The sequence below is a fragment of the Copidosoma floridanum genome, unplaced genomic scaffold, assembly GCF_036245765.1.
Source record: "Copidosoma floridanum isolate Cflo_tuat_1 unplaced genomic scaffold, Cflo_Japanese_pri ptg000021l, whole genome shotgun sequence".
Classification (NCBI taxonomy): Eukaryota; Metazoa; Arthropoda; class Insecta; order Hymenoptera; family Encyrtidae; genus Copidosoma; species Copidosoma floridanum.
This window is the reverse complement of record NW_028321898.1, coordinates 23,189,626-23,207,048: the sequence shown is the minus strand read 5'-3', so window position 1 is coordinate 23,207,048 and position 17,423 is coordinate 23,189,626. Positions and strand designations below refer to the sequence as shown.

The 17,423-nt window shown below is 41.4% G+C and overlaps 3 protein-coding genes across 5 annotated transcripts; 1 reads left to right on the top strand and 2 right to left on the bottom strand.

Annotated features, from left to right (window-relative positions):
* Positions 1–192: 192 nt before the first annotated feature.
* SrpRalpha (signal recognition particle receptor alpha) lies at positions 193–3,695 on the bottom strand. Of its 2 annotated transcripts, XM_014352257.2 has the most exons (8): positions 3,428–3,695; positions 2,469–2,841; positions 2,300–2,341; positions 1,984–2,131; positions 1,759–1,897; positions 1,034–1,679; positions 629–939; positions 193–542 (listed from the first exon to the last, which is right to left on the bottom strand). In XM_014352257.2, the coding sequence occupies exons 1-8, from the start codon at positions 3,542–3,544 to the stop codon at positions 417–419; spliced, it is 1,902 nt and encodes a 633-aa protein (XP_014207743.1). In that variant the 5' UTR covers positions 3,545–3,695; the 3' UTR covers positions 193–416. The 2 variants fall into 2 exon arrangements, with proteins under 2 accessions (XP_014207743.1, XP_014207744.1); XM_014352258.2 differs by lacking the exon at positions 2,300–2,341.
* Positions 3,696–5,344: 1,649 nt separating this feature from the next.
* Positions 5,345–9,810, top strand: mi (cyclin E-interacting protein minus). Of its 2 annotated transcripts, none has more exons than XM_089594886.1 (6): positions 5,345–5,814; positions 6,324–6,520; positions 6,796–7,978; positions 8,056–8,636; positions 8,721–8,956; positions 9,029–9,810. In XM_089594886.1, exons 2-6 carry the CDS (start codon positions 6,403–6,405, stop codon positions 9,260–9,262), a joined length of 2,352 nt encoding a protein of 783 aa, XP_089451012.1. In that variant the 5' UTR covers positions 5,345–5,814; positions 6,324–6,402; the 3' UTR covers positions 9,263–9,810. The 2 variants fall into 2 exon arrangements, with proteins under 2 accessions (XP_089451012.1, XP_014207780.2); XM_014352294.2 differs by having other exon boundaries at positions 5,345–5,824.
* A 228-nt stretch (positions 9,811–10,038) lies between these two features.
* tacc (transforming acidic coiled-coil protein) lies at positions 10,039–16,670 on the bottom strand. Its single transcript, XM_089594885.1, has 7 exons — positions 16,512–16,670; positions 14,481–14,924; positions 11,594–14,318; positions 11,176–11,525; positions 10,855–11,102; positions 10,448–10,759; positions 10,039–10,360 (listed from the first exon to the last, which is right to left on the bottom strand). Exons 1-7 carry the CDS (start codon positions 16,596–16,598, stop codon positions 10,180–10,182), a joined length of 4,347 nt encoding a protein of 1,448 aa, XP_089451011.1. The 5' UTR covers positions 16,599–16,670; the 3' UTR covers positions 10,039–10,179.
* Between the last annotated feature and the right edge of the window lie 753 nt (positions 16,671–17,423).

Here is a 17,423-nt window from a genome sequence, read left to right as displayed (position 1 = left end):
GAGAGAGAGAGAGAGAAAAAAAAGAAGACACGTTGTTGAAAGTCTGTACATGAGTGATTTTGGTGCAAGATCAGTAAATTGTTTCAATTGTTCCTTCAATCGGCGTGTGTATATAACATTTTCTGCACCTATAGCTGGCACATGGAGAAAAAACAAAAAAAAAAAAGCACTATTCATTCAACTCAACGAGAAAACACTTTGCAGGTTTCTCTTTATATTCTAATTAATACAAGATATGCGTACAAAAACAATTGTTGAACAAACGATTCAGTCAACAAAGAAGACAATTGCCGAGCTGACGGTAATAGTTATAAATATATATATATAATATGACAATAAAATCTTTCAACATACATATATAATTATATAGTAATAATTCACGCTAAACATATTATTTTTAATAAATCAGGTAACACTCATTTCATGAGAGCGTGCACCACAGCCTTGGCGTTCAGGGATTTGAGGTCCGTGTAAGTCTGGCCAGTGCCGACAAAGACAATCGGCTGGCCTGTGATGTACGTCATCGAAATAGCAGCTCCGACCTGGAAAAACAAACACACATACCGCCTCTGTCAATCGATTTCCTCATCACGAAAAAGGGGGGGTCTAAAAAAATCGCTAAACAAACCTTATCATCGATGGTGTCAAACTTGGTGAGTACTATGCCGTCAATAATGTGAGGATTGGTGGAGCTACTGTAATCGGCGAGAGCCTGATTGAACTTGACGAGCTGGTCAACAGCCTCGTTACCAACCAGAGCCTCGCCAACAAAGAGTACGAGATCGGGCTCGTTGACCTTGATGAGCTTGGCGAGGGCGCGCATGAGCGGCTCATTGTCCTGCATACGGCCCGCCGTATCGATGAGGACGATGTCAAAGTGAGCGTCTCGCGCGTAATTTATGGCCTCCATCGCAATGCCTGCCGCATCCTTGCCGTAACCTGTTACATTCCAAGTAGCCATAGTGTTTGTTACTCGAGTGCCCAAAGTGATAGTGTATATCACGTAAACGAGAGGAGGAAAAAAAAAAAATACCTTTTTCGTAGAGCTGCACCATGGTGAGGTTGCTGTGCTTTTCTGGAGGATGAAGGGCGTTGAGATGACGCATATGGGTCCTGAGCTGTTCAACAGCACCGGCCCTGAAGGTATCGCAAGCAGCAATGAGTACTCTAAAATTGTTTTCTATCAGCCAGAAACAAATCTTGGCCAAATTGGTGGACTTTCCGACACCGTTGACTCCGCAGAATGCCATGACGTAAGGTTTCTTCTGTTTCTTAGCCTCGATGGCATCGCGAAGAATATCGACGCGCCGTTTGGGCGAGAGAATCTGGACGAGAGCGTCGGTGAGGGTGGCCTTAACGGTACTGGAGACACTCTCGAACGTGCCGAGGACCTTGCCCTCTAGCTTCACGCAAATGGAGTCGCAGAGCTTTTGAGCTATGTCGGTGGCTACGTTCTTGGCGATCAGGTGGTCCTTCAATTTTTCGAGCACAGGCTGCATGTCCTCTTCCTTGAGGGACTTGTTACCCACGAGGCTCTTGAACATGGAAAACACGCCACCAGATTTTTTGGGAGTTTGGGGCTTGTACTGCTGGACCTCGGGCTCGTCGGATTCTTCGTCCTCCTCGGAATCGCTCTCGACTTCCAAGTCACGAATACCACCCTTCATCTGACCTATGATCTGAAAAAATCATGAAATCATTGGTCAACAGATCATTAAATCGTACTTGACTTGAAGTTAACGCCAATAACAAACTTACAGTTGTATCAGCAGCGACATACTCTCTACTCTCTTCTGGCTTATCCTTAGTACGCTCCAAGTTTGCGACATCCTTGTTAGTTCCACTTAGTTCCCATACTCTAGGTTTCTTTCCAACTTTCTCAGGCTTAGGACTCTTTCTGAAAGGGAAAAAAAAAAAATTATACATCGAATATCAACCGTGTATCGTTACTTGTTTAGTTTATACAACAAATGGTGAACCTACTGCTTGTCCGCCTTCTTTTTTGGTCCAGTTGCCATTTTTTGAACAAGTTTCATACGATTGGCCAACATTGTGTCCTCATTCAATTCACCATTGAGAAAAGGTGCTGCTTTAGGGGAGTCTGGTACTTTAGGCACTTCTTGAGTTTTTGCTGCGCTCAAGTAAGTTTTTATTGAAGATAAAATTATTTTTTTGTACAGAAAAACATTGAAAATCAAAGTATTAAAAAAATGTATAGTGATGAAAAAAAAAGAAGCGGAAATTTTTAATGAATCATGCAAAACAATATAGAGCAAGTTTTGTCTCACTATTGACTTACGTTGACCTTCGTCAGCCACATTGGTCCCTTTTTTCTTTTTGTCTATAAATATGAAAAAGGATAATACCAACACCATAAGCTGTATAATTACGGAGAAATTTTTATGCATCCACAAGCACCAAAGAAGTATGAGAATGGAGTAAAAAATACAATCAGATATGATACTCACTTTGTTTTTTACTATCTTTATTATCATCTTTTCTCTCTATCATACTAGCTACAGTCTTTTTGGACTTGAAACTTTCATCGAAAGTTCTCATTTGTTTAGGAATCTTGGCTTGAGACTTTCCCCATTGCTCAGCCAAAGTCAAAGTACGTTGATAAGGCTTGGAAAATTCGTAATTGGAGAACCAACTGGATTTCTGCAAGTCGTTTTTGAACCGATCTCTAAATTCCAGATGGATATCGTTTAAAAACTTATCCACATATGATAACTGTAATATTTTTTGATATGCCACCACAAAAACCAAATCAAATTCATTGTCAAGCTTGTACTGCAGGCGCAGGTTTTCATGCTCAAATGATTGATTTCCAGTTCTTTCCTAAAAAATATTGACAATCCATGTGGTTACAATATGATTACAACTGTTTACATAGTGATATTAAGTATTAAAATAGTAAGAATAAGGCTTTCCAATAAAGGTAAATAAAATCGTCCCAAAATAGACATTGAACGAGCCATATGGACTATAAATACTCTAGAACCACACAATAGATAGACAGAAATCGATGGAAGTATAATTCAGCCTCAATAGTTTATCCCCAATCCTCTATCCTCTCTAATCAAATTAGCATATATAACGATTCTAATCTTTCAACCCACATCCATGAATTAGAAAATAAACAAGCTTCTACAAATCAAACCAATGATCCCTCAATCCTTCAAAATAATTAGATAAAAATAAAAAAAAAATACTGAAAGCACTATAAGAGAAAAAAAAAAATCACATTTGACACATTCATGTTATACCATATGGAATCACAACATACTCTTTAAAAGTCTCGAGCTCAAAGAGCCAGAAAATCGCAATGACTCAGCACCATTACCATAATATTGTTTTTCAACGAAACACGCGAAAACAAAAAAACCAAGTACTGTAAGTATCGAGAATCAGAGGGTAAAAATACCTGGAGGATGACACTCTTGATGAGGGCGTTCACGCTTGGTGTAAAGATCTGGGCTGTGCTCTGAAAGTACCAGAGCACAATGCCACCCTTACTAAAGATCGTGAACAAATCAAGCATTTTGAATTTTTGTCCGAAAACTCTGATGTAGTAAAAAAAAATAAAACGCTGACTCCAAAATGTTGTTTGCTTTGCTACTGCGCACACTGTGTGTATAGTATGCCCTAACCTACATGCACACAACTAAAGCCGCGCAGGGCAGCACACACACTGAAACTGAACACTTGAAGTGGACATTCCGCATCCCCAATATCCCCATTCCCCAATCCCCATCGGCTAACGCGTCCGAAAGTCACTGATTGGCTCCGCCATTTCTGGGACAATTAACTTACATAGGGTGTTTTCCGCAATCGTCACCAGCAAGTAATTTAAGGTTGCGCTCTACGCTACCATCAGGTCAATAAGTTAACTACCTTGAATTAACTGGCGCTCTGTTCCGTAATCTGGCCATGGTAAAGAGAGCACGGTCTAAGATGTACGTGAAGTTATGTGTAGTATGTATTAAAGAAATTACTACAAAGTAATGCCATATGGTCGATTTTATTAAACCATATAAATATCTCTATTTTTAGAGGTCGACTTTTGAGTAAAAATAGATTGTAAACTTGCCGCAAACAGCACAAACTACGTCAACTTTTTATTATCTATCTGTAAGATTAGTTGCGGCTGGTTTGTATTTATCAAAGTGACTTTGCTGTAAATAGCAATAATTATTTGGATCAGCGCCATCTAGCGGTCTTTATTTTTTGGCCAAAAGTGGCTCCTAAAATTCTCAATCAGAGCATTCAGGATTAGAGCCATTTAATCAATTATAAACCAGCCGCAATTTATGATGAAGCTATAAAATTAAAAAATAACGATACGTGTGTTTTAGGCGGCGAGTTAACAATCTACCTTATGCTTAAAAATTTATTTTCAAAAGTACAAACACATAGGAGGTCGATTTTTTGGTAGAAAATAGATTTTTAACTTGCCGCCTAAAACACACGTATTGTTATTTTTTTATTTTATAGCTTCATCATGAGTTGCGGCTGGTTTATAACTGACTAAATGGCTCTAATCCTGAATGCTCTGATTGAGAATTTTAGGTGCCACTTTTGGCCAAAAAACAAAGACCGCTAGATGGCGCTGATCCAAAATAATTATTGCTACTTACAGCAAAGTCACTTTGATAATTAAAAACCAGCCGCAACTACTGTTATAGATAGATAATAAAAAGTTGACGTGTTTTGTGTTGTTTGCGGCAAGTTTACAATCTATTTTTTACTCGAAAGTTGACCTCTAAAAATAGAGATATTCATATGGTTTAATAAAATCGACCAAATGGCATTACTTAGTAGTAATTTCTTTAATTACTACACATAACTTCACGTACATCTTACACCGTGCTCTCTTTACCAGAATGATAAAATCAGAAGCTGTAAAGTTACGTAGGTCGTGGTGGTAACGCCGCTTGGGGTGTTTTCCGCAATCGTCGTCACCAGCAAGTAATTTAAATTTGCGCTCTACGTTACTGTCAGGTCAGTAAGTCAACTATAGTTGATGGTAGTGTAGAGCGCAACCTTAAATTACTTGCTGGTGACTCACCAGTGGTGACGATTGCGGAAAACACCCATACTATATAGTCCCTTCACCTATGCAACGCGATTGACCTACTATAGTTTATCTATATACGCGTCTAGTAATTTACTTCTGCTAGAAATCCCTAGAATCTAGGGACTTTTTCAAGACGGTTCCCCTAGAAAATAGTTTGCGTCAGTCCGAGGTCCGAGAAATCCGAAACGCTAGATGGCGCTGATTGCAAACTGAATGTATATAGGGAAGTAGGGAGCATCTTTTAACAGTATTAGGCGTTGTTAAAGTACGTTAGTAGTGCATCATGCGAATAAATAATAAAAATAATAAACGAATGAATCAGTTTTATTACAGTATAGGGTAGTGTATAGTAAGAGATAGAGTGTCCGAAAGTCATCGATTGTATCTGGCGCAAATGTTCGCGCGCTAGAAAAAAAAATGTGGTGTGCGCGCGCGGGTCGACGTTACGTCAACGCAACTTGAAAAATTTTTTTATCTCGTCTCTCCCACCTCCCACCTTCAGTTCAGAGAGGGTGAGGCAGACACCTCGATATTGTAGGTGTGTGCGCACATAATATCTAGAAAATCTAAAAGAATTTGTTTATCAACCAAGCATTTCAACAATTGAAGAACTCAGGATTGAGAAAAGAAAAGCAATTGGTCCTGCTGTGACGCTCTTTTCAAGAATACTCCACAAACATCCTCGTCAGCTGGAACAGTCGTTGAAGCAGCTGTGCATGACTACGAAACGTCTCGTGCGTTTGTGTGTGTATTTACATTTGTCCTGCCTATTTATAAGTTTTAATTACGATTCATACCTTTCTCAGCTTAAATTAATGATTCATTACACCGTATATTAGCACATTAATGAATTTATAATTGGTGCTAGGGGGGTGGGGTATACTTGATAAGTGTTGAAATAGAATTTGAATATGTGTGGGAGAAAGTGTGTGTTATATACACCAATACCAACAAAGCTATTTGTTTCAATTTTTTTTTTCAAATGCTAAAACCAAGTATCACTCATCTTCTTGGGTTTGTTGGATGTTTTTTAATACAAGTTGGTCATTGGATTTTGTTTGATAATTTTTACTCTATATACTTTGGAAAAAACTATACGTAAAATAGAATAAAGAATAATTTTCATTGGTTATAGGGACTCTCGTTGCTTTCACATCTCCCCCTCTTGTGTAGTTGTGTTTATAGGTATCAATTATATACAAATCAAATTAATATCTGTATTATTGTTTATGTATTTTTACAGTTCATAATGAAGAAATACCAAGAACATCAAGGATCAGTGGTGTGAACTGAGTTGCATCCCCCCTTTTTTTAAAAGAACGATGCATTTGGAGAGTAACACTCCAGCCAAAGAGATGGTTCAACTTAACGAATCGCTGATCCAAGAACGCAGACCGTCGTGTCTCGAGGAAGATTTGGCTCTCAGCTCTTCTACACATGGTGAGTTGGTTTGAAAATCAACGTTTTACATTGGCTCAAATCTATTGTGAAAGTAAAATTTCTGTGACAATACTTGTACAAAATAATGTATTTTAAATTACGAACAACTAAATCATATAATCATTACTGGAGACTATTACTCACGCACCATGAAACGTCACAACGTTTGACTTGCAAGCAGTTGTCTTTCCCTTGATGAAACATCCTCTTGAGGCGTGATATCGAGTAAGAGGAAAATCGCACAGTAGATCATAATTATATTAATCCGATTTTAGACACGACAAATGAAAAAACGATGACAGAGCTGGAGGAAAAGTCGCTAGATGAGGAAACCGAGCCAAGCGACAGTCCAGCCATTGAGACGACGACAACGCGCACCGAGGCATCCGAACCCGATCGACAAATCATTGAGTCGCCAACTAAGCCAAAAACGGTTGATCCAACCGTGGTGTACGAGGACGCAATGGACTGCAACTACGACGAGCCGTCCTCGACAACCAACATATCTACAACGACCACAGCACCCACAACGATAGCGACGAACCTGCAGTTGTGGACAAGCAGTAAACAATTCAATCTCCCGGATCCCGAGACGAGTCCCGAAATGTTTTGCGAGAGCGACGCCGACGACGAGGCCGAGAGTACAAACACGACCACTGCTACGTCATATCCAACCAACAACACGCTCGAGGAACCGGTAGGAATATCCCCGCCGAGTCCTGTCAAGCTGAGCCAGAAGGAGATGGTACTTAAGGCGGACAAGTACTTACTGAAGCAAGTGAACAAGTACTTATGCGGGGTGCCACCGCCACCCAATCACACGATATCACAGAAGGACTGCGACGACTTCCTCGCGTATATCAAACAAAATCGCAGCTACTTCTGGGCGGATCCGTTTCTACTGGACAATGGCAAGACAAACGAAATCGACGCGTCCTTAGCCACGTCTTCTCAGCTAGAACCCTCGCAACAGGAGTACTCGCAAAACAGTCAAGTCATTAGCAACGAGTCCAAGAGGCGGTCGCCTTTAAAGGCTGGTATGCGGAACTTGAGCATGGCGTTCGACGAGTGCGAAAAATTTAGCCCACACGATTCCTCCGTCTTGGACACGGATGAGTTTGAAGCGTCGATGTGCAGGTTCGACTTGGGGAGTTCGCTGTTCAGCACGTCGCTTTTGTCCATGTCAGCTTTTGCACCGACGCAGAGCAGTGCCAAGACCGAAGACAAATTGTACGATATCGGTGACGATAAGTGCAAGGATTCGCCTTTCAACTTATCGCTCTTGTCGACCTCGACGTACGCACCTACGCAAAATACAGTAGATAACGAGGATAGCAAACTGGGTGATATTAGCGATAGTATGGATAACATGCCGACCCTGTACGCGACGTGTTCGGTCGACGAAGCCAAAAGTATGACATGGCCTGTGGTGTACACGCACCGTTGCCAGGGAATATAGTAAGTACACGCATTTTTCTACTATTACATTTTCATCTGCAAAGCATTTTGTCCAATGTACATGTTTGTCGTTTCAGTTACAACAGAAACAGATCGTTGGAAGACTTTGAAAATCTGCGGATGAAGCTGTGCGAAAGGTACATTGGCGCCGAGACGCAGTCGACGTGCAACGTCTGGTTTGCCAAACAGATGCCGGGTAGTGCGAGACAACGCAGCCTTCTAGCTAAGCGTAACAACGGCCAGAGCCCTGGCAAAAGACTGAGTTACCTTGCCAAGCGGAGGCGCACGTTCTCAAGCGCCAATCTGCAAGTTCTCAATTTCCCGGAAAAGAAGCTCATGCTGAACGTCAAAAGAGGACCGATGAGGAAAGGCAAGAGCCCACGCGGAAAGAGTCCGAGGAAATGTAAAAGCCCTCGAAAAAAGACTCCGCGCAGTTCCGCGAAGAAATGGATGAGGCGACTGCAACTGGAGGGTCCGTCGCCGAGGAAGGCCAAGATCGAGACGTCGAAGCGAGCGCTGTTCCAAAGTCCACCGGTTGACAAAGCGGGTCCTAGTCGAGAAGTCGTTGCTACTACGACGACCGCCCAGTTCAACGGTGCTAATAATCCGAGGAAAATCAAACGAGCACTTTTCCAAAGAACACCAAAGAAGAACGAAGGTAAAATACAGTTGTTTGAATTGTAATCCTTGTTGATTTATTTTTTTTTCTAAGTGGTCGATAATCGAGTGTTATTTTTCGTAGCTGGAAATAACGATGTCGAGTCCTTGAGTTTTCCAGAACTGAAGAAGCGAAAGAGCGAAGAAGAACTTGAACGCACACGGTACAAGTGGGCGAAAAGTTTGTCTTTCGACACACCGAGAAATTCAGAAAATAGCGCGTCCAATGTAAATCCCTTGCGACACTCGACGAGTAGCGTTACGTCCAAATATGGATCGTCGAACAGTGGAAAATGTGAGCTCAGTGAAGCGCATCGAAAGGTAAGACAACTTTTGCAGCAAATAAAATAGTTATAGGAAATGTATTTTTTACTTGAAACTATTTTTTATTAGAAACTTCTCTGGGCCGTCGCAGAAGCGCTGCGAAGCAAAGGTATCGGGATAAGCCATCCACGGTTCAAACAGCACGCGTCTGCGTTGGCGAGAACAGTGCGAAAGTACATGCCCGATCTGGAGAATAAAAACATACCACGAAAGCCCGGCAGCACGAGTGATCGTATGGTTAAACTCGCCAAGCGACACGTTCTTCTCATCATTGAAGCGAAAAAAATTGAATCCACTTGTTGAGCGTTACTTTTATTTTTATTTTTTTTTCCAAACGAGTGAGATTTATCATTATAAAAAATATCTTAGCCACCTGTTGGTGCTGGCTAAGTAATGAAATTTTGTCTTATTAGAAAGCCGTTGTTTTATTTTTTTTTTATTTTTCCGCTGCAAAAAAAGCGATAGCGTAATTGAATATTTTATGAAAAATCCGATTATTTCAAAACAATTAAGGATTTAAAATGTTTTATGTGATTTTAGTTTAAATTATTAACCAACAGGAAAGTATGCAGGATGTGTTATCATTTCTAACAAGTGTTACTATATATATGTCAAGCAAACGATACGAAAAATAACTGTATATGAATCCGAGTGTTGAAAGGTTTTTGAATTTTAAGTTGTATTAATTCATTAATTTATAAAATGAATGAAGGATAATTGTTGTTTAGCGCTAATAACTGGTCTTAACTTTTTTGAAGAAATAATTTCTCGAGTGTAATTTAATTGGAGGAAAAACTTTAAAACTTGAACGTGATTGTGAATAATAAATAATGAACTGAATTGTGCTTAAACTCAGAAGTTATTTTTATAAATACTTATGAGTACATACTGTTACTGATACTATATGAAACGAATAATGTAATAGTTTGTACAATGTAAATTTAGGATTTGGGGATACACACGTATCATGTATATATTATGTGGTTTGAACAAGCCTTGACTGCTTTATTGCGATAAAATATTATATTTTACAACTTACAAATAATTAGTAAAAGAGGCTTACTTCAAACTGACAGAGATGTGTTTTCTGCTTTTATTTACTTCCCTCTTCTCGAAAACACCGCAATTATGCACATATTTGATGTATATTTCATTACATTTCGTTCTTAAAATCTAAGAAATAAAAATAGTAAATCTTGTCGCGTAGAAAAAAAATATCCCTAATCAACCCTTGCAATCATCTCATCAATGATACCCGTTAGCTCTTTAATTTCTTTATTCTTCTGCTCCACAGTTTCCTCCAAAGATTTACTCTTCAGTTCTGCTTTCCTTACGAGAGCCTTTAGTTTCATTGTTTCAGCCTCGTTATGTTTCCTGATTGCATTCAATTCAAGATTTGCTCTGCAAAAAAATCAAAGCACCAAATGATATAGCGTTTATATTTTGGTTTTCCATTTTGGTTATTTTTTTTTAAGGAACAAAACTTACTTTTCAAGCTGAGCCATCGCATGACTCTTTAGCTGCTCGTATCTGTGCTCAAGAGTTTTAATAGTCTCTTGATTTTCCGTTATGCTCTCTTTGAGCACACTCTCGTTGGTCTTGTACGCGGCAACGACGTTCTTTAGCCTTTCGTACTTGGAGTGCACGTCGCTAAATGCCGCTTCTGTATTGCTCAGATGCTGATTAGCGACATGAAGCTCTTCTTGGAGCTTCGCCTTTTCCACCTCAAAGGTCGTCTTGTCCTTTTCCCTCTCTGCTATCAACCTGCTGATAGATTTTTCGTACTCTTCCACCACGACCCTATCAACAAACATTCATTCATTTATTTTCAAATCCATCGTTTAGCATCCAAAAAAAAAAAAAAAAAAAAAAACATCGATACGTGGCACACTTACGTCATCTGGTCTTTGCATTTCACTTCCTGTAACAGCTGGGACTGCATCTGAGTGAATTTAGCTTGTATGCTAGCTAATCTCTCTTCGTTGGCTGCCTTTTGTTTCACCGACTCTTCCTTGTGGACTTTTTTCTGTTTTTCAAGCTCTGCTTCCAGTTGAAGCACTGTCGATCTTACCAGCTCCAGTTCCTTCACCATTTTTTCGTCAACCACAGGCACTTGCGGGACCACCGGTTTCTCTACAACTTCCTGAAACAACAGTTTATCTCACATTATCAGTTTTAAGAAACGCAATCAAGTAAAATTCAACAAATTGCATTACCTTCTTTTGTTTGGCCTCGGCAACCGGTTGACTCCCTTCGGTCACCGTGGGACTGAAAAAGAGTAATCTGTCAATAGCCGCTAAGGCTGGATTTTTCTTAGGCGTATCCATATTGGGTATCGTCGGCGTGGGATTAGCCGTGGCTGTCGGCGATGCCCGATTTGCTTCCTTGACGATGTTTTCTTCCTCCTCAGCTACAGGTGCTGTAGGTAAATTCTTTTGCGGCAACATGCTCTGTCTCTGGGCCAGTGGATCGAAATTCATAAACAGCGAGTCATACCTTTCGCCACGTTTGGCGACTTGGGTGCCAGCTTGGTCGAGAAAATCAAATGCGTTTGAGTCACCGAAAACTGCAATGAAAAAAATTATCATCAATATGTCACGGCACAAATCACAAGATGAAAATTGAAACACTCACCCTCTGAGGCAGAAACGAATCCCTCGTTTGCTTCGATTTTCTCCAGAGAAGCGTCAATGTCCTTGGCCACGGAGAGAGCAGCCTCTGACAGGTCGAAGTCTTGACTAGTCAGCGGAAATAGGCACTGCTTCTGAGGCTCCAATTCAGGTTGGAAGTGAGTCAGCAATACGTTCTGCTGATTATTAACCTGTTCGGGATGCTTTATCACTACAGTTGAATTTAACTCAGTTTCGACATCTTCAACTGACTCTACGAATAGTGCGCTCCTTCGACGGAAGGTTTCTTTTGGCACGGACTCTTTGTTGAGACTCTTGTCAAAGGGTGTAGAGGCCACCAATTCGATTTTATCTAAGGGCAAGAATTCAGAATCTTTGCCAACTTCAGCAACAAGTTCTGTCTTATCAGGTGTCTTTATGGTATTTTTCACTATTAAATTTCCTTTAAGTGGACTTGTGGTTTCTTGAATCAAGAGTGAACTTTCTTGTTTTTTAAATTCCTTATTTGTCTGTAGAAGTGGCTCAGGATTCAAGCTTTGAGTTTTGTTATACTGAACGCTCTCTTCGGTTCTTTTCAGAGCATCTGCGTCTATCAAGTGTTGCTTTGCTCTCTGTACGATAAACTGAGTTTCGTTCAAGTCGTCCTTTTCATTCGTAAACGCACTATTGTCCAGTCTGTTCTCTTTATCACCTTGTATGTCATTATCATTAATCTCTTGTGTGATTGATTGGTTTTTATTGATGGTGAGTGTTTTCTGAATAACAGCTACGTTATTGTTGAGTGTGTTTTCCCTCAGGATATCTTGAGTTTGATTTGCAATATTTTTCTCCTTTACAACGTCTTGCGTTCTGTTAAGGAAACATTCTTGTACAACTGTACTTGTGGTTTCATTTAAATTGTCATCTTTCACAACAATATTTGGCTTTTCATTTAAGACATTTGCTTGTACAACACCTGGGGTCTTATTTGAACCATCTAGAGTTTTATTCTGAATAATTTCTTTTTTTTCAACCACCTGAGTGTCAGTTACAATATTTTGATTTATAAAATCCTCGGCTTGATTTATAATATCTTCAGCTTTACTTGAAAGGCTTTTATCGTTTACAACATCCTGAGGTTGATTTTCATTTATAACATGTTTATTGATTACTTTCTGAGTCGTGCTCAAAACGTTTTCTTGTACCACAATATCTTGATATTCACTCTGGACTTCTTCTTGTACTAAAACACCATTAGTTTTATTTAATATACTTTCTTGTTTCACAGTTTCTTGAGATTCATCTGTAACTTTTTCTTCTACCGCAATATCCTGAGTTGTACTTTTAATATCTTGAATATTACTTTGAATTTCTTTTTCTTCTTCTTGCAGAGTATGCTGAGTTCTAATTAGTATACTTTCTTCTTTAGCACTATCCTGCGTATCAAAACTTTTTTCTTGCACAATACTTTGAGTCGTACTCAAAACACTGTCTACCTTCAAGATATCTTGAGTATCACATTCAGCTGACACGATACTCTGAGCTTTGTCCAAGACACTTTCTTGCTTTACACTAACATCAAGACTCTTTTCTTGCACAATACCTTGAATCGTGTTTAAAAGATTTGTTTCCTTCAAAACTTCTTGAGTATCACACTCAACTTTGTCTGATACAACACCCTGAGCTTTGTCCAAGACACTTTCTTGCTTTACACTAACATCAAGACTCTTTTCTTGCACAATATCTTGGGTGGTGCTCAAAACACTTTTTTCCTTAAAAATTTCTTGAGTATCACACTCAACTTCTTCTCGTACAATATCCTGTGTCTTGTTCACTATACTTTCCTGCTTCAGACTACCCTGAGTCGCGTTCAAAACATCATCTACCTTCAAGATCGCTCGAGTATCGCACTCAACGTCTTCTGGCACAATGTCCTGAGCTTCGTCCAAAACACTTGCCTGCTTCGAACCACTTTGATCTTCTTCAACGATATCCTGAGTGGTACTCAAAACGTTTTCTTGCACCAGAATGTCTTGAGCCTTGTCCGCGACGTAATCTACAGTTTCACGCAGATCATTGTCCAGCACGGCATCCTGGGTAGTGCTCAGAACGTTTTCTTGCACCGCGACATCTACGACGCTCTCTGGTTTCTCTCGACTCTCGTTCAAACTCTTTTCCTGCACCAAACTATCCTGCGTCGTACTCGAAACGTTTTCCTGACCCGCAACACCTGCAGCCCCGCTCTCGTCAACACTCTTCTCCCGCGCAACGCCCAAAGTCGTGCTCAAAAGACTGTCCTGCGTTGCATCGGCCTTGGCGGCCTCCTCGCTCAAGATGGACAGAGACTTGGGCGAACTCTCTCGAAGCCTGGCTTGCAAATCAGCCGCAAACACAGACGAGCCCTCCGAATTGGAGATCAAGACCGTGGACTCGTTAAAGCACGAGACTTCCTTGAAACTGACGTCGGGTGAGTTGAAACCCGGATGCTTGATACCTGCAAGGAAATAACAAACAACAGGTTGGATCGGATGACTTTTGGTTGCAGGAATCGCACGAGATCGTAATATACACGAACCATCGGTCTTGTCGACGGGCGAATCGCTTGGCTGGTTGTCGAGGGTACCGACGACGCTCTGCTGGAAGGAGGCTAGGGCGCTCCTGAACTCCTCGGATTTTTCCTGGTGCTTGCGCAAAACGCTCTCCTCGAACGAGACGTAAGGCAAGACCGAGGACTGCGAGCTTTCCTTGGTCTGAAACAACGTGGATATTAATTTGTTTCCCATTGCGGAAGCTAACTAAGAGATTACAATTGGGAGTGAAGAACCAATTTCCCCTTGTCTAAATACATGAGGTAAAACTGACTCGTCGGTAGATGAGATAAGAAACAAGTTTGCGCCTATGATTGTGCTTACCTGGTCCCCAGCGTCGGGAGTCTTAAGCGTCTGGAGAGCTTTCTCGAGCAGTTGGGCGTGCGAGTCCTCGGTGAGGGTGTCGTCGGCGGCCGAGGCGAAGGTTTGGTCGCAGCTATCCGCCTCGTCCTCCTCGTTGTCCTCCTTGGAGGTGGATGGGCCTAGAGTGATTCCAGCGCAAGCGGAGATGAGGTCGTCGAGGTCGGGGATGTCGGCGTTGGTGTAGGACTTGTCGGGTGAGTCCGGGGCGGAGTCGACGCAGATGCCGCTGCTGCTCTTGGAGCTGAGGCTCTGGAAACTCGAGGCCGAGGAGAGGCTCCCCGGGGCGAGGCTGCTCGGACTGCTGGTGGTAGTGGTGATCGAGGGTGGGAGCTCGGAGGCCGGGGTGGATTTGGCCGCTGGGCTTCCTCGGTGGGATGGAGAAGTTTTCGATGGACCGTTGGAGCTCTGAAAACACGAGAGATCGGCGAGTTGTGTATGGGGTATATATTATGTAATTGTAGTCTCGAAGCTTTGTTTGAAGCATTTTGATCTTAAAAATTTTAGTTTCATATATTTTTTCTGATAAAACACCAAGTATTTTTGTTTCATCCCAAGTCAATTCGATCGCGTGATCTGCACAAAAAAAATCTGACAGCATTATCCAAGCGTTACTTGATGTTAAACAGTTTTTTCCTCAATCTGAGTTATGCATGAAAAAACATTTGGTACTCTATTCATCGTCTGTTACGATTAATGTACACATACATACGGTCGTGGATTGCGTACATACACATACAAGTACACAAAGAGAATGAGACAATCGAAACATTTTCCAAATTAGCTGTACCCGCATGTATTGGGCATTGGACATACATATACGAGGGGTTCTACGAAAGTGTTAACAAAATTAAAGAAAGTTATTCAAAGAAACACTTTGGAGACAAAAACTTGGTAACACACATTCGTGGATTATGGGACAATAAATAATTAAAAGGCCAACCAAGTACCTATACTTATTGATGTGAAAAAAATGTGTTCGAAGGTCAAAAAAACGTGCGAATTTTTCACCCATAAACTTGGGAAACGCATATGATAAACAAATGTGGCCAAAGCTCCCGAAAAGATCTATTCAGTGTAATACCCGACGCAAGGCCAAAGGAGTCCCTGCCAAGTTTTAAATTTTTTCTCCGACTTGGCATCCGATGCGCGCAGCGTATGAAGGAAGAGGAGGAGGCGCGCACTCGAAAAACCAGCTAAATGTGTCAAGTTTGCTCTGTTACTGGTATACGCTTCGACTCGACGCTTTTAGGCACGCCTGACAGGTTCAACCGACACCGTCATAACAATCGTTTGACGTGCGTGTGTTTACATTTCATGGGTCAAAAGGTACATTGTTTGTACAATACGCGTACTTGTTTTTTTTTTTTTTTATTTTTTTTTTACACAATAAGTACCAGATCCCTTTTTTTTCTTTTTACGATCGAAATGGCCAAAAATGGCTTTTTTGTGGAGCTACCTCATCAAAAGGGGGCATCATTCACACGGCACGCTCTAGTAAACGCAACGTATGCATACACGCAGCGTCGTGTGTGTGAAAAGAAAGAAAACATTGCAAGCGGGGGGTTTATACGCGCGACATACACCGAAATGGCGCAAACAAACCATCGCGGGTCGCGTTATGCGTGACATTTTTCATACTCAAATATACGTACAAAAGTACGGAGCAAAGAAAGAAAAAGAGTTGCACCGAGGCGACGATCCTTTGGCGGCGCGCGAGCATTTCCAATAATAGTTGCACCCTTTTGGCCGTTGTTGTCTGCCAGACCCGATTTTCGATTTATATATGTATACACACGCACTCTATACCGGTGCCGATTGGATTTTCGTGTTACCACCTCTCGCGCATCGTATATATCATTGTCACTCCGTGCATGTGCACAAAAAGACAGAAAGAAAGCCCCCCTCCCCCCCGCCTCTCTCGGTAATTAGACTTAATCTTTCCCTTCGGGGGAAGCCAAACGCGAGCCCTTTACGTAAGAAAAACACCAATACCTCACGAGAAGCGTTAACCGTGGAGGGGGCCGCGCGCAGAGCCGGCTTCTGCGGGGGCCTGTTGAGCAGCTTGTTCAAAAAATCCATGGTCGGGGCCACAACTTTGCACTATATCAACTTGTACGTGCCCGGTGTAACTTGCAGGAGGAGGAGGAGGAGGAGGGTTTATCGGGGGCGGTGGTGCATCTGAGCGCGTGGGGGAGTGGGCGATGTGTTGATCCGAGCGGCGCTGCTCGGTTGTTACTACTGAGCATAAGATAGGCGCGCTTGCGATCGACTCTTTCTGATGACGGCGCGAGACAACGGGGATCGGCTGCCCCGCGTGCTCTCGTTTGTTGTTATACATGTATGTATATAATATATACTTGGGGGAACGAGGGTATAATACCTATACCTTATGCTGTGGTAGTGGTGGCGCGCACGCGTTTGTGTGTAAAGGTGTGGGAGTGAGTGTGTGCACGCGAGAATTAATATGTTACGTTTTCATACGGATTATTAATTTGTTGTGTTGTTGTTGCACAAACAGCTAAATATGTATATATGTATACGCGCGTGCGTTGACGATATGCTTCTTGTCTTGTGTTAAATTTGTCGTTGCTGTGCGTAAGTCCCTCTATACTGTAGCCAAGCGTTCGTGTACTATATAATTATGTTTATACAATAAATTAATATGACTCTCTTTGTGCGTGTGAGTCTCAACATAATATAGTGGTGCAATGTCTTGTTACTAGTTAACACTGACAGCAGCAATGACGTCGGATATAATATATATGTTATGTATTTGTCATGTAGTGAGTTTACGATTAATATTACAGCCCCATATAGATTGGGAGCTCGTTAAGCTTCTCTGGAAAGCTGTCGATGGGTTATAACGATATAATAATGTTTCACGTCTTGTATTGTACATGTGAT